Genomic DNA, 17,448 nt, shown 5'->3' on the forward strand with positions numbered 1-17,448 from the left:
TCTCTAGCTACACCCAGGCCTGCCAGCACTGTGTTTACGATGCCTGACCTTTCCCTTCGCTTCTCCAGGGCACTTTCCCAGCATGCAGCTTGTGAACTTCCAAAGCCTTCTGGCTGCATCTCTGCTGGATGCATTTTTCTCCGCACGATGCGACTTCTGGCAGCATTTTGAGCTGAATCAACTAGGGAGTGCTTCTATGTGTGTGTGTGTGTGTGTGTGTGTGTATATATATATAAGTGTCTTTTTCTCTCTCTCTCTCTCTCTCTCTCTCTCTCTCTCTCTCTCTCTCTCTCTCTCTCTCTCTCTCTCTCTCTCTCTCTCGTCTCTCTCTCTCTCTCTCTCTCTCTCTCTCTCTCTCCTCTCTCTCTCCTCTCTCTCTCTCTCTCTCTCTCTCTCTCTCTCTCTCTCTCTCTCTCTCTCCTCTCTCTCTCTCTCTCTCTCTCTCTCTCTCTCTCTCTCTCTCTCTCTCTCTCCTCTCTCTCTCTCTCTCTCTCTCTCTCTCTCTCTCTCTCTCTCTCTCTCTCTCTCTCTCTCTCTCTCTCTCTCTGACCCTTTCCCTCAGAGGGTCACTCAAACATGCAGTTCCACAGCTGTAGTTCAAACCAAGAATTTCCTCTTTCACTCCTCTCCTCTCCCTCTCTTTCCTTAATAAAAACTCCTATTAAACTGAAACAGGGAGAGGTTTTCCAGTTGCGACTCTGACAGGGTCGCATTCCTTATGTCTCTCTGTTAAAGTACAGTATTAAAATTTATTCAGGTATTCGAGTCAAAGATAAACCTCAGATTGTATGCAATCACTCACATGTAACCATTTCGCATATAACATGCTTGCACCAAATTTGGCTTTGATTCACATTAGGGCCGTACAATATATTGTTATAACATCATTGCAATGTGGCCATCTGCAATAGCCACATCGCAGTATGTGCAATAACATAACGTAAAAGCTAAATTAATTCAATGTTACAACATTTTGTGTTCCTTGATACAAAAAACACAATTCATACTGTTTGTTTTTTCAAGCCATATCTACCAAAGGCAGTTTATATCTGCCCAACAGAGTTTATTTTAACCTTATTTTCAATACACTGAGTACATTTATTAATATTGTGATAAGCTGAATTACTTTTGGTTTAATCTGGTAAAGTTCCTCTATTTTTTTTTAATATAACAATATACAGCTCTTGAAAAAAAAAAAAAAAAAAAAGAGACTATTTTTAGTTTCTTCAATTTATAGGTTTATGTTTGAGTAAAATGAACATTGTTGTTTTATTCTATAAACTACGTACAAAATTTTTCCCAAATTCCAAATAAAAATATCGTCATTTAGAGCATTTATTTGCAGAAAAAGAGATGTCTGAAATAAAAAAAAAGATGCAAAGCTTTTAGACCTCAAATAATGCCAAAAAAAACAAGTTCATGTTCATAAAGTTTTTAGAGTTCAGAAATCAATATTTGGTGGAATCATCCTGGTTTTTAATCACAGTTTTCATGCATCTTGGAATGTTCTCCTCCGCCAGTCTTACACACTGCTTTTGGATAACTTCATACCACTCCTGGTAAAATCAAAGAAACTCATAATTTTCAAGTGGTCTCTTATTTTTTCCACAGCTGTATACATACATATTTCACAGGTGTGAAAATGCCCAAAAGAACCATACACATTTTCTTGTTTGACTGTTCAATTTTTCTTTGCTTTTTTCCCCCCCAAACATTCTGACCTCTCTTCTTTGTTGATCTGGTCCCCGAAGCCCACTGTGTCGACTATGGTCAGCTTGAGGTGCACGTTGCTCTCCTGCAGGTCGTACGTTCTCGGCCGAAGGTACACGCCATTCTGGTAGTGACTGGCCTCTTCATTCTCGAATGTTGTATTAAAAAGTGTATTCATCAACGTAGATTTGCCAATGCCCGTCTCACCTAATCAAAAAAAAAGGTAATTAAGTGAAGTGAAGTGAAGCCTTCTTGTTGTGTGTCAAACTGACTGACAATGATTAAAAAATACAGGAAAATATTTTTTTTAATTATTTCTGGGCCATAAAAGTCTTTAATTATGCTGGATTTAATTAGTACAATAAGCATGCAAATAAAACAAATTACTGATTGACTTTATTTGCAATGTGTTTAATAAATGAGTCTCAAAGTAATGCATAAAAGTGCATAAGTAATCAAATATTATTAAACATTATACTCCATTTTCAGATGGTTAAACATGAACTGGGTCAATCTGACCCAGAGCTATTATAGCTGTTCCTTACAGCTGACCATAAAAGGAGGGCTACGGACAATTAGAGTAAATTACAGCAGAAGTGTCCAGCTCCAGGCCTGGATACCATTTGTGTGGCACAGTTTATTTGAACCCTTTAAGCACTTGGACAATCCAGGGCTCATTTAAACGATTCAAAAACTACAGTATTCTATAGTATTCTGTAGCAAATTGACTGGGGCTGTTCTTTGGTTATAGAAGGTGCCAGCAGGGTTTCCTGATTAAACCCACTTGATTTAACAGAGCAGTCAGTAAACCCAATAAGTAAAAAAAAAAAAACAATAAAAGGTAAAATCGCCCAACTATTTCAAAATAATTGACCCCTGAAATGTGGGGACGACGATCAACTCAATTTTATTTTTTTGGATTAATAATTATTGTGTATGCAAAGACAGCAGATATACATTAATTACAGGGGGGTATATTTATTCCTCCCAGTCAGCAAATGCAGGCACTTGAAAACATATTAAAAATCTAACCTGAACTATAGAACCCCAAAAAAAAAAAAAAACTCTGACAAATAATTTATTTAACTACAGGGATGAAGCAGGCAGTGAACAGTTGCTTACCCACACAGAGGATGTTGAAGCAAAATCCCTGTGTCACCGATTTACTGACCAGCTGATCGGGCAGACTGTCAAAGCCAACATGACCGCCCAGACTGAGGCTCCGTTTTTCTTCACTCTGCAACAGAATTGAATGAAAAATAGTGTTTAGGCTACAGAGGTGCTGCAGAAAGTGTATTAATCTACAGCAGGAACAAAGGATTTAAGAGGAAATATAAAAATAAAAAGCACACAAATCACAGGCCCTTGTGCAGATATTTGGCTTGCTATCATGAGCTAGCCTCATCACATCTGCTCCACTGAGCTGGGAAAGGCACCCTTACACTTTTGGATGCACACAGCCTCTGGAAACAACTCACATTATTGCTAAATTAGTGCCAAGCAATGGTGAACTCGCTGGCACATTCACTGGGGAACTTTACTGCAGAGAAAATGACTTGAAGTGAAGACCCAAAATATTTCCGTATGGTCAGTGTGTCTAGTCAGCTAACAGGAGTGTAGGAAATCATTGATATACTGGAGTTTCTTTATACTATGCTTCGATATACGGTTTCTCAAAAACACAGCACTGATTTTTAATTAATAGAAAGGGTGTTTAAACCCCATCCACCAAACAGCAGTGGTGTCTTTTTTTTTTGTTGTGATTAGATCCCACTGTTCTGACTGCATGAAAAGGACATTTTTATACATAAATATACTAGTGCTGGGCAGTATACCGGTTCATACATATACCGCTGTCCTGCCTGGAGAAAAATGAGAATAGAAATATACTCTTTTTAAAGTATATTGTTTAAATTCTTCAGCTGTTTTTCTGCTTATAAAGTCTGATTTCTTCATATACTGTGTAACTTTGTGGGACAAAGTAAACCCTATACTTAATCAAAGCCTTAATATAAAGCTTTAATGTTTTTATATTATATGCACAACCCCATATTAAAGCCCAGTAATGAAAAAAAACCCTCTAAATAAATAATCATAAAAAAAAATAATGTGTTATACTGTGAAACCATCAGAATCTTGCAAAATACTGTGATATGTATTTTTGGTCATACCGCCCAGCACTAACATATACAGAGGAATAAAAAAGTTTGGTGCCCCAAATAAATTTTCATGATTTTCCTTTATAAATCATTGGTTGTTCGGATCAGCAATATGTCATGTATCATACAGCAGATGAACATAGGGATATTTGAAAAGTGAAATTAAGTTAGGTGGGATTTACAGAAAGTGTGCAATAATTCTTGAAACAAAATTAGGCAGGTGTATGTAAAGGAATTCATGCACCATTGTATGATAGTGTTTTTTATATTAAAAAACATCCAAACAAAGAGTGTTGCTAAAAACCTGCAGTTTTAAAACTTGAATAAAAAACACCAATCTGACAGAAACTAAAAAAAAGTAACTAAAAGCTTATTCACCTAAATCAGCACATTCAGAAGGAACCTTAAGAAAATACAATTGTCAGTGGAATCTATAACTTTCCTTTCCTTTTCCTTTCAGGAACTGCAAGTTAACAGCACCCTAGATAAGATCCCACCTAAATGCTTCACAGAGTATTTTGGTTTGCTTAACACTTTTAAGTTGTATAAGTTCAGTTTTTAGTAACATGATTAATTATGCGTTCCTTTATAGTCTAGATGATTTCAATATTCATTTACAATGTAAGGAAAAATAAATAAATAAATGTAATTAAATAAAAAAAAGAAAACATTGAATGAGAAGTTGTGTCCAAATATTGGCTGGTACAACACTGCACAATACACAGTATTAGGGCTGCACGATTTGGGCAAAATATCTAATTGCGATTTTTCCACAAAATTTTGCGATTGCGATGTAAATTGTGTTTATTTTGAATCCCTGCGATAAAAAAAAATTTGTGTCGATTCAAATCGTGATTTCAATTAAAAAAAAAAAAAAAAATCGTTCTGCCCTAGAGAGTATGCTTACATTTCTCAATATATCAAATCGGAACCTCCATATTGTGATACTTATTATATCTCCAGGTTCTTGCCAATACAAAGCCTTAACAACTAATGCCTATTTAGTGTCCAAAGTTTGTTTCTTTACTTTTGTAACAGTGCTAAGAGGCTAATACAGCTAGCAATGGACCTAGGATGTTGGATGTTGGATAAGCTGGGAATGATATTACCCAACATTGTTAGCATTCTTACAGGTTAGCACTGCTAGCAATACCAGCTGATAACATTCATGATAACATCCATACAACATGATACCACATATCCCCAGATAGAAGTTTTGTTTGTTTGTTTGGGTTTTGTGCCATATCAGCAACATGATGGCTATTTTATGGCATCAACAATGTTCATATCTTGAGCATCACAGTCTTAAATTAGTGTCTTCATATGAAGGACTTCCAGAAAATTAAGTATTTTAGCTGGTGGAATAGTTTCAAACAGTTCTTTCCAGATAGAAGTTGGACACTACTTTGTTTACGAATATATCATCCAAAAAAGTGACTGGCCTATGGAAAAAAGGATGTAAATGCAAATATAAATGTGCAAATCATGTTGCATGACTAAAAATAGAAGCAGTGGTGGTCATTCCGAAGTATAGGTTACATTTTGTTCATATCATGATTTCCTATCAAACAGTTTACTCTGAATTAACACTAGCTGATGATCTGTAACCGAGACTAACGAGACTAAAGGGGCTAACAGGACGCTCCCTCATCCTGACCTTCTGCAACCATGTGGAGCTCTAGCCTGAGGTCAGCACTCTCTCCCTCTTTTTCACAGGCTCTCCCCCTCCCCAAAACTCTCCATCCCTTTTCCCATGCCCCCTTCTTTCTCTCTCTATTTCTCTCTACAACTCTCTTTCCCATTCTTTCCTCCCCCCCTCCCCCAACTTATCCTCAGCATATTTGCCGGCTGATGTCATCAGGTTCAGTGAAGCGAGCAGCGATGCTTAGACAGGCTTGAGTCTAACATGTTAGGGACACAATAGGAACGCTCTCTCAGACACTTTGACACCACTGCCTGATTAATCTGACATAAGAGATGGAAGCTGCTGCCTCATACAAAAAAAAAAAATGCACCTCTTCGGTTAAATACCTCACCTGACTATGGCTGACAGGAAATGCCTTTAGAAAAATGTCACTCAGAACTAAAGGAAACAGAAGCAGCGTATGGTATCAGAGGAAGCTCCGGAGTATGAGGATCAGAAGCACTACATTGGGCCTAAAAGCAAGGGCAGACACTACAGGAGAAATATGTAACCTGTATAAAAGCAATTTGTTCTACTTAAAGGTTTACATTTGAAAAACTCTTCATATTTTAAAGCCACAAAAAATTAAAAAATATATAATTTTGTGCTGCAATCTGCAAACATGTATGCTGCAAATTTAAAACAGAAAAAAAAAAATACTTGGTTACTTTATTAATCTTCACAGATATTTTTTGCATTTGGATTTTGCCATTATTTGCCTACATTTGTGTGTTTTTGTGGATTTTCTCATTTGCTTCTGCCTCATTTTTTTACCTTTATATGTATATAATCTGCAATTGTGGTGGCCATAATAAGTAATGATTATTTAAACAAAAACTCGTCAACTATTATTATTAATCACAGAATTATTAATATAATGAATTATTAATGAATTAATCATTAATAATCAATACGTAATTATTCAGAATATTTTATACCAATCAACAGGGTTGGGCAAATTGCTAAATAATATCAGAAAAAGGTATTTTTGTGATAATGATAAATTCGTTTTGATATAAGTAATAAAGTTTAACTTACTACAGTTTCAAACTGTAGAGGTTCGTCTACTTTGTAAACAACAGCAACTGACCAATACGTCGTATTTTTAGGATTGTGTAAATAAAAAGGATAAGGATAAGAATAAGAATAAGAAGTATAAGAAAAATAAGAAGAAGGACAATGACAATAAACAACCAAAAAACACAAAATTTTGATACAGAATATCCAGTAGATACACATAAACTGTAAATACACACAATCAAAGCATATGTAACTTATATTATCACAGTAAATAGCCAAACAAATCTAAAATAAACTTCCTTCATGACAGAATACCCATTTTCTCACTATATAATTTTTTTTTTATTGTTTCTATAATCACTACTTCTAAAAGTAGCACCATTCAGACACTGGCTTTTAAAGACGCAACAAATTTTGACCCAGGCCAAACACACTACTTATTTATTAGGGTGTTTTCACACTTATAGCTTGTTTGGCCTGGTCTGAAGTAGTCAATGCATTTTTAAGTTGGGAGCATTTCTGTCTTGCTTTAGTTTGGTTTGTTATTTGACCTGTCTGGTGTAGGTCTGCCACAGTAACAAACAATAAGTAGTGAAACGAACCTCACTTTGACTAAACCAAACAAAACAATTTATGGGGGAAGGGGCAAAATGACTCAAAATACCTAAAACTCCTCAAATTCTCCAGCTGCACCTGAGACACATAAAATGTAAATTGGCTCCAGCCCTCTCTGACAGGCTGTCCATCACACTGACAGGCTAATCAGTGTGGACCATTAACCGTCCAGCACACCCCAGAGGCACAACAACACTGTCCTGCGACTTGGACGAACTGTGATCACGGCAGATGGATATGAAACCTCCAGTGGAGTGGAACAGCTCTTTCTCCACCCCCACCTCACACAAATACACTCACACACACACACACACACACACACACACATACACCTGACCATGTGCGCCTCTTCAGCAAGCTGACAAAACCTTCACAGGCACGTATCTGATTCACATTCTGGCAGCAGATCCAGGCTGATAGAGGAGGAGGGGTGTTATATGTGGGGGAAAATGCAGATGGTCCAGATTGAACTTAGTGTAGCACTGCTGCAGACAAAAGCAGACAGTTCTAGAGCACATATCAATGCTTTCCATCAAGTCTTCTGCTGATAAGGTTAAGCTACAGGGCAACCTTCTACAATCATGATATAAAAAAGTAGAAAGACCACTAAAATACAATTTTTCAGCGTACCATTTTCTGCAGTGCAAATACGAACACACCAAATCCACTGTAATTATAATTGGTTAATTAAACTAATTCACATTTGCACATGATTTAAATCTTATTCAAGTAAGATTTCCAGACAGAGTTCATGACTCAGTCAGATTAGAATCACAATATGCTGTGAGAAACTTAAAAAAACAGTTGAAGCTTTAATTTTTTTAATGATTTTTACTTAAAAAATTTAGTTTTAAAGTGATTGATTTAGTATATATTTAAAGAGACTTTGAACAGTTTTGAAAGAGCTAATTTTACCTGCTGAACAGTATCAGTCTCTGCTAATATCAGTTTTTTTTTGTTGGTAAAATTAAATTTAACTAACAATATATAAGCACAGCATAAGCCAATTTCACAAAACATAAATGCTACCAGTTAGTTTTTCCTCACCAAAATCCTTAAAGGGAAGTGATCTGAACACGTTTGAAGCTTGAAACCTTAACACTCAGACAGGGGAGTCCCTTTAAATCTGATTTTTTTTTTACTATGTTACGTTTTTGATGTTTATATATGTATATAAATTATTTCACATTTTTCCCCATTTTCTCCCCGATTTACACGGCCAATTACTCAACCCACTCACTAGGACTCCCCCTATCACTAGTGATGCCCCAACACACCAGGAGGGTGAAGACTAGCACATGCCTCCTCCGATACATGTGAAGTCAGCCACCGCTTCTTTTCTTCTTTTCCAGCATTGCAGAGCTGCCAGCGCGCTTGGAGGAAAGCACAGCGACTCGGTTACGGTACATCAGCTCACAGACGCCATGCGCTGCAGGTTGATGGCAAAGCTGCATGAGAGGGGGTTCAAACATGTGACCTCCCGCTCATAGTGGCAGCGCTTTAGACCGCTGGACCATTCGGCGCCTAATATTTTTTTGTATAACAAATCTTTACATTTTCCAAGTTAATAACTCCCAATCTATCTGGCCTACCACTGATAGAAGTTTGATACCCATCTCAGACCAGCTGCTCAACATTCAACTACCGCTATCTGCTGCTGACTAGTTGCCTAACCTCTGTTACCTACTTCAAGTTTACATAGACTCATAACTATTTGCTACTGTTGTTATTATTTTACTTTATTATTGAATGTGAATGCAATTTTCATCTGCAAACTGATGGTCTGAGTTTGTTTCGATTTACCTTGAGTGGTCTGCAGTGTTGATAAAGCCTATTTAAATCAAGCTCTGTACGTTGAGCAACATGGCTTATTGTGATGCATTACACAATAGTTTTGCAATGTCAAAAAAGAAACAAGTGACAGCTCAGTTTTTGTTTGTGGTTATAGTTAAAAAAACATTAAAAAAAAACATTTAAATGCGGTTCTACACGGCTAAAAATGAGAACTGCTCCTGCAGCTTCCTGCACTACGACATGACACATGTTATAAACACTCTTTACCACTGTTTCTGGGTGTCACTACTTACAGTTACTGGCTTAAAGTAAAATTATGAGGAACAGATGGATACAGGCATGAGTCATGAGCCAAGACATGAAGGGTGACTTAATTGATTGTGTAATCTGTACACAGTTCAGAAGAATTTCCCTTGTATAAAAACAAACCGTTGATGTGTGAAAACAGCCTTAACTTGTTATTTTTATTTTTTTTATGATGCATGCTTCAGGGTAGTGTCCTACAAGCAAAAATCAGGTTATACAGAGAAACAGTTTCTTCAGATTGCTTACTTGTAATCTACAGCTATGTTCAGACTGCCAACCTTGATCAGATTTTTGGGATATCCAGATTAATTTTTCATAGTCTTGGCAGCCAGAAACCACACAAAATGGTTAGGGGTGGGACCATATATTTATACATCTCAATATATCAATATACATTGTAGAAACATAAGCACTTTATTTTTTTTAGGACCTCAAATCTGACTTACTACACTTACTGCTTCATTACTGTACATAGTGTAGCTAATCAAATGAATATGGCAAACCTACGGTAAAAGAAAACATATGTGGTCAAATTCTGTGAAACTAACGCAAATAACTCCATAATTCCTGGTATTTGCATATTTAGGAGTACTTTATCCTCTAGCAACTTTATCCTCTAGCAATAGTAGTATCGTGTGTTTAGCTGTGAAGTATCGTAGAAAATTGCAACAAAGAATCACAGTATCATTATATCATCGTTATCATGGGCAATGTATCGTAATATATCGTGAGATGCCCTGTGATTCCCACCCCTAATGGAGATATATATAATGACACTTTAGGTGGTTTGAACAGGAATACAAATGTGGCTCTACAAATATCTTTCAGTCTTTTGCGTCACTCACAACAAGACAAACAGGTGTGAGTGTCTGAGTTTGATGTTTGAGATGTCCAGACATGCAAATCCGATCTGATTACTTAACACATAAATAACAGTGTGGATGGTCACCTCAACAGATCTGATGACCTGAGAACCAGCGCAATGTGAACATGTGAGCCTAACACCCAGCAAAGGCCTTTTCTGGTTCTCTTTGTAAGCTGATAACAGTAGAGCCATCTCACAGATTGAGCTAAAGCTTCAAAATACAACATAAACAAAGGGGCGGGTCTTAAAGGTCTATTAAAGTCGAGACACAGTAAACTGTGAAGCTCAGGAGTAGGCTTAACCTAATCCTTGTCTTAGGAGCCACTACCAAAGTATGGTAGCCTAGGCTTGAACTAAAAGACATGCTTAATTATCTCAGCTAATAATATGGCATTGTTCCTGCAAGGTATATATGCAAGGTGCATAGATCCACTAGTCTGGAGGCCCACTTTGAAGCAGTCAGATTGAGACCAGTAATACACAATTATCCCAGTTACAGTGACTGGGATAATGAAAGGCCTGTTCTTTTCTCTAATAGCACCGCGTCTTTAAATTCACACCATGGCATCACATTTTCCTCCCACCAAGACAAATTCAGGTGCAGGTACTAAAACGATCTGAGTTTAACTGTTTAATAAAGACACTGCCCTAAAAGTTACTGGTAAAACTACAGTAAGCAGATATATGAAATTTATAACTGGTGTTTTTATTGTACTGGACAGAGTGGCAAGAGTAACCCTGACTCCATTTACACATGGTCACCTTATGAGTTTTGAGCATCAGTACCACATTATAACAAGGTAATACAAATCCAAATTGACTTTTTTTTTTGTAAAAATTGAATGAAACTAGGCCTGTCACAATAACTAAAATATCAACTTTTCATTCAATAAATTGACATGCCTTCAATCATTTTAATAATCATGATATCGTCCACCTTTATTAGGCACCTTTCTTAGGAAAAATGTCCTCCATTTACACTGAAAACAAACTTTAAAAAACATAGTAACTAGACTTCTATTCACCATCAGCATCAGCATCTCTCGAGTGAAGGCGGAGGCCAAGTCTTTATGCTGGTTCAACGCAGGCCAGCTGGGACAGGCCGGGGCTGAGCGTCATGTTGTGGGGTGGACCCACGGTTCCCCTGCCTACGCACTTCGCAAAATAAGGTGCGGTTCCAAAATAGGGACGTGAACAGGAATGGAAAGTTTATTGTCTTTAAAAGAGTATCGTTTATCGCAAAAATTTCCGGGGCAAAATATAATTTGCAAAAAATTGTTATCGTGACAGGCCTAGATGAAACTTATTTGGGAGTAGTGGTCCTTGATATTTCCTCAAATAAAGATCACGATTTAACATTTTATTTCAATATTGATAAATAAATGATAATTTTAATGATTGACAAACACAGTCTGTACAACCTACATAGGCAAAACTTCACTGATTAATACAGCTAATTTTTACATTTCTACATGTGGAAATTTGCTTCACAGGAAATTCAAAACTATTTAAGTTAATGTAGCTAACAACTAATGAAAGCTTTTTGACACAAATTAGAATTATGCAAACAGTAAACCTAAGATCTCTCATACTCACCTTAAACTGAATCAAGATATTTAGCAATCTTAAACTGAATTTGTGGTTTTCTGATACTATCTGACAGGGTAAAAATAAATGGACACCAAATATATTGGAACTTACTGGTTTTGGAATACGGCCCTGTTTACGTTACCAGACTGAAGAGACTCAATTCAGATTTTCTCTGCAGTGTGGACATGTCAAATCTGATCTTTTCCAATCTGATTCACATAGGTTGTGTTTACACTAGCAGCCCGATTTCAATCTGATTTTTAATTCTCTAGACAGTCAGAAAGCAAATCAAATATGATTTGAATCCAAACGTTATATGGTTATGAGACATAAATGTGAACAGTTAAACTGGATTTAAAGCATCTTTAAAGCTTCCGAATGTACGTGCTTAGTGCTGTTGTCATTAGCCAGCACCAGCAGGACAGCAAAACAACAATGGAGGAAAGAAATATTTTTTATAATTATTGGTGACAGAGGCATGCATAAGTGCATCAGGGACTGATAGGTTCACATTACAGACAGATACAGGTCACTTACAATTAAAAACATCAAATGTCAAGGTAGCCAAATTAAACTGAATTAATTAATGAGCCTAAGAGAAGGGAATTAAAGGAAAGGCAGAGCATGAACTTGATGAGAACAGGATGTTGACTCATGGCCACAGCTCTGGCTACTCATGTATGTACTGTGGCTGCAGTGTGTGAATATGTTAGCCCAGACCTCAGGCCTCTGTGTGGCCCAGTAAACAAGAGCAAGAGCAGGGACGTAACATGGACGTATGTGTCAGATGGAGATATCATACAACATCTTCACCGCATGTTTTATCTTTAGTATCTTTAGTAAATGAAACTGTGGCCTGCCTCTCTGTTTCTCTCTCTGTTTTCTTGTTGTATGATCTACCTTTCTCTCAATTACCAAGTTAGTTCTAGAGATATGAACTGTTATGTGCATATATTCTCAAATTTACCATATAAATGTACATTTTGCACTGTGCCTTGTGTCAGTAAATGTAGGTCTCAATGTTTTGATATATTAATAAATATCACCACAAAAGGCAGAATTCTCTAAAAACAAAAACAATGTTTCAAAATTACATAAGAAACATGAGAATTAGATTAGCCTTCCACTGTGCGCTGTTGAGTCACTACACATAGCTCTGAGCTATTTTTTTTGCCTCATTACATAATCAGAATTAAAAATAGGTCCCACTCAGTTCAATGAAGCTGATCGATACTCGTACTTAGACTTAAAACACTCACATTTTTAATCAAACGCACCCACCATCTAGGCACTCAACTGTGTGTTTCACCCGTACCTAAAAACAGAATTAGAGAGCACGCTGCCTAAAATACTTATATGTGAAAAAAGCTGAGTAACCTCTGGCCTACAGCCACTTCTGCATTTATACACTACACTATACGCTGATATATTTATACACACACGTCTTCTAGTGAATGCATTCAGCTAATTTAGGTTGCACCCACTGCTGACAAGAGTTGTAAAATGCAAATGCAAATGCACTACACAAAACTTCTAGTTCCTGTAGAATATATAAGTACTGTGCACAGACTAGAGGGGTATAAAATGCCCTCCCACCCTACAGCCCCCCCATTTGAGCTGTGGCGCAGTGAAACTGTGTTTATTGGAATGAATGATTGTGCTACATCCAATACTTTTGAGACAGTGCAAATCTGCCTAGATTAGACTTAAATAAATAGATGTATAAATGATAAATGATTCATTTATATCTGTATAGAATATTCAATAAACTAAATAAACTATAGGTTTGTTTAGTGCAATAGTCCAGCAATGCATCAACATGCTGCTCTTCTCTTCTGATATTAATAAAACATCTAGTATGGTTTAAAACAACTGCCAAATCTTATCATCTGTCTGGAGAAAAAAATAAAGAAAAAATAGAGAGACCACTTAAAAATTATGAGTTTCTTTGACTTTACCAAATTGAAAACCTCTGGAATATAATCAAGAGGACGATAGATGATCACAAGCCATGAAACCAAGCTAAACTGCTTGAATTTTTGCACCACGAGTGGCATAAAGTTATCCAAAAGCAGTGTGTAAGACTGGTGGAGGAGAACATGACAAGATGCATGAAAACTGATTTCTGAACTTAAACCTGTCTTGCGGGGAAAAAAAACAGTTTAGTGTGGACTTTTTAAATGGGATCTGGCAACACAGTAGCGATAGCAGCGTGTGCAGTGGCTGAGCAGTGAGAGCAGCTCTCATCAAAAGAGGAACATTCGGGCATTTGCATAGAAGATGCTTCTGCTACTTTTAAGTTGTATGTCTGGCTGCATTTTGGCTCCAGTGGAAACAATAAACGGTCACAGAGTGACCAACAAGACACAAATGTAAATACTGTAAGTAAATCCTACACGTGACTGTTTCATAGGCAGTTGTACTAATCCCTTAGCTCTGTACTGTATTTATAAAAATTATCTGTTTGCACTTCTCAGTGATTCAGAAACTGAAATGGTCATTGAATTTTTTTTTTAGAGCTGTACTTTTGTAAATGTCTGCCAATACAAAACTGTTCTGGCACTGTTTTATTGCTAAGCTAAATATACTGTGTAAGCCTTTTAGCAGATATATATATATTTTTCAGGAAAAAAGACAACTGTAAAATACAATTTAAAGAAAATGAATGTAAACAGGTGTTCTCACCAGGCTCAGTTTCCTAGAGTAAGAAAGCCTGCTTCCAATAAGTAAAATGGCAACTAATAATCCCTGCAAATTCACTGAAAAGCTCAAACTGAATCTAATCTGTCTAAACTGATTAATTGTGGCAGCTCTAGACACATTAGAGAGACAACAGTATCACTCAATTTGACCGCTCTGCTACACAATGCTCTCACAGCTGATTCCTAATGGGGGCTCTAACCACTGTACAGAGAGCACTTGTGCAGGATCGGCCCAGACTGCTGCTCTAGACACTATCTGGTCTGAGGCTGTACCAAGAGGTCAAAAAGACGGCTCAAAGCGAGCCGAACCCGGCACAGTGTCACTAACAAACAGTGCTTATCTGTGTGATCGTTTACTGATCAGGTCACAAAGGGAGCAGCACAATGGGACCCTTACTGGAGCTGTCACATCTCTCCCTCTCACACACACAGTCAAACACACACACACACACAAACATTCAAACTCTCAGACTTTCAGCAAGGCAACAGCCACGCCTAGCTAACTTCTACAATCCAGCTGCCCTGTATTTATTTATATGTACTTATATCGCTTTATCATACAAGCTCTGCGTTGTTGTGAACTACTACATCTTCCAGTCAGTGTGGCCCCTGTGACAGCCAAAGGCAGGATTTGCTGATAATCTGCTTATCCTTCACACACAGAGCCACTCACCCTCCTTTTTTAGCAACCACTAGGATCCCCTTTGCTGACAGACTGAAAGTTAATAACCCTTTGTTGATCTCTGATGTTTTCTTTCTCCATCACTGCTATCAGTGGCTTTTGAGTTTAAAGCTACTAAAAAACGCGCTTATGCTGCTTCACACCAAACCTGTAAACTACTCAATGTTTATTCTTACAGTTGTTATCAATCATGCACCTTTTCAACCTGTGTTTTTATATTCAGTGCTTAAATGCATGTTTCTGAAAAAGCTAGGGCAGTAAACTGCTTGAATTTTTGCACCAGGAGTAGCATAAAGTTATTTACAAGCAGTGTGTAAGACTGGTGGAGGAGAACATGATAAGATGCATGAAAACTGTGTATAAACCAGGGTTATTCCACCAAATATTGATTTCTGAACTTTTCTGAAAATTTTATGAATATGAACTTGTTTTCTTTGCATTATTTGAGGTCTGAAAGCTCTGCATCTTTTTTGTTATTTCAGCCATTTCTTATTTTCTGCAAATAAATGCTCTAAATGACAATATTTTTTTTTTTGGAATTTGGAAGAAATGTTCACTGCAGTTTATAGAAAAAACAACAATGTTTATTTTACTCAAACATATACCTATAAATAGCAAAATTAGAGAAACTGATTCAGAAACTGAAGTATGTATAGACATACATACATTTACATACATAGTTCTGGAAAAAAAACAAGTAATTTGTTTAAGTAGAACCTGTCATTCTGATTAGTTAAGGCCCAGGTCCACATATCTGTAAATTAATTATGACTAGAATTTGATTAATCTAATTACTGTTTTAATGCAATTTTCAAAAATTATAAAATTAAATGTTAAATTAATGAAAACAATAGCTTGTGCACTATACATTGTAACCGAGAATCACCCGATCATATTTAAAGAATATTGAGGGTTTTTTTTAAGAATATCGCACATTCCTAATATATATATATATATATATATATATATATATATATATATATATATATATATATATATATATATATATATATATATATATATATAATGTAGTTTTGACTACCTGTGTGCAATAGTTATATAAACATTTAGAAGATGTACTCTTGGTAATATGTCTAGTTAGTATCAAATTTCAGGTATGTGCATTTTATATTTCTACAATATTATTGTAGATCTATAACTCAGGTTTTGATAAGCAGTAAAGATCTAAATACAAGAAAACACTACAGATTTACTACTCTGAATTACAGTGTAGATATCTGGAACTACAGGTTCTAGCAAGTAATGATTGATATCTGGAGTTTACTAGTAAAAAATGAAAACTATATATCTAAAAGAGATTCTATTTAAATTAATGAAGACATACCTATTTATTACAACATTAAGAATATGTAAGTTAGTCTTTTTTAGATATTTAATCATTTAGAAATCTGATATTATTGCAGGTAACGTTAAACGTGTCACAGCTGATATCTGAAGTGGGCAGCAGCAGTAGCAGCAGTGATACTAATAAAAACTACATTACAGAGAGCCTGAATTTAATGTTTTATCAGTAAAAGCTGGGTTAAGGGACTGGGGTGTGACATTAGGCTATAGGTTTGTCACAGTGCTGCTGTGTGTGAATCTCTGGAGCTCTTGTGAGGTTAGCTAACCTCCCTACAGTCCTCCTCAGACTCATGCTAGTCTCTGTAGCTAGCGAACAGGCTAACGCTGCTAATAACAGCATAAACACAGCGCCTCGCAAAACCACGGCAACCACAACACAACACCAGCACGACCACCACCGACAGAGAACCCAGCCACACAATACTTACCGAAAACACGTCTACGTCCGTGGCAGCCATGATGAGGAATGTGTGTGTGAGTGAGTGTGTATACTGAGAGGGAGCTGCCCTCCTCCTCCCTCTGACTCTCTCTCTCTCTCTTTCTCTCTCTGCGCAGCTGAACCAGCCGAGTGCAGCTCAGCAGCGCCTTCAATATGGCTCCTTCCTGGAAACTCCCACTGAGCTCAGAAGTGTCATTCACTCACACACAGAAGGAGACAGCGGCTCCTCCAGAAACAGACCCGCGTACACACCCAGAACACTCACACAACACCATACTCCCAACCCCAGCTCAGCCTTTATACACCTTTGTCCGCTTTATAACCAACTTAACGAACAGCAGCGCTGAGTCGTGAAGCACTGAGGTCGACGGGAGTTGTAGTTCTACAGCTCCGCCTGGGAGGAGCGTAGTTCAGGCGGTGACTCACTGACCACCGTTTTACTCTAAAACGATATATAATCTGATAATGTTTAATAATAATCTACTGTATTAAAGCTACTTCACCCTTATAAAGAGTC

At 37.0% G+C, this 17,448-nt stretch overlaps 1 protein-coding gene across 3 annotated transcripts in view; it reads right to left on the minus strand.

Moving 5' to 3' along the window:
* The window catches only part of septin8a (septin 8a), a 42,116-nt gene extending 24,900 nt beyond the window's left edge, over window positions 1-17,216 (minus strand). For 2 of the 3 annotated variants that reach the window (XM_022667338.2, XM_007247040.4), the window contains exons 1-3: window positions 16,921-17,216; window positions 2,833-2,947; window positions 1,722-1,917 (exon numbers count right to left, since the gene is read on the minus strand). In XM_022667338.2, the coding sequence (XP_022523059.2) occupies window positions 1,722-1,917; window positions 2,833-2,947; window positions 16,921-16,950 (341 nt within the window). In that variant the 5' untranslated portion in view covers window positions 16,951-17,216. The remainder of the gene's footprint in view (window positions 1-1,721; window positions 1,918-2,832; window positions 2,948-16,920) is intronic. The other variant, XM_007247039.4, reaches the window with a different exon arrangement.
* Between the last annotated feature and the right edge of the window lie 232 nt (window positions 17,217-17,448).

The sequence above is a fragment of the Astyanax mexicanus genome, chromosome 17 (genome assembly GCF_023375975.1).
Source record: "Astyanax mexicanus isolate ESR-SI-001 chromosome 17, AstMex3_surface, whole genome shotgun sequence".
Lineage (NCBI taxonomy): Eukaryota > Metazoa > Chordata > Actinopteri > Characiformes > Acestrorhamphidae > Astyanax > Astyanax mexicanus.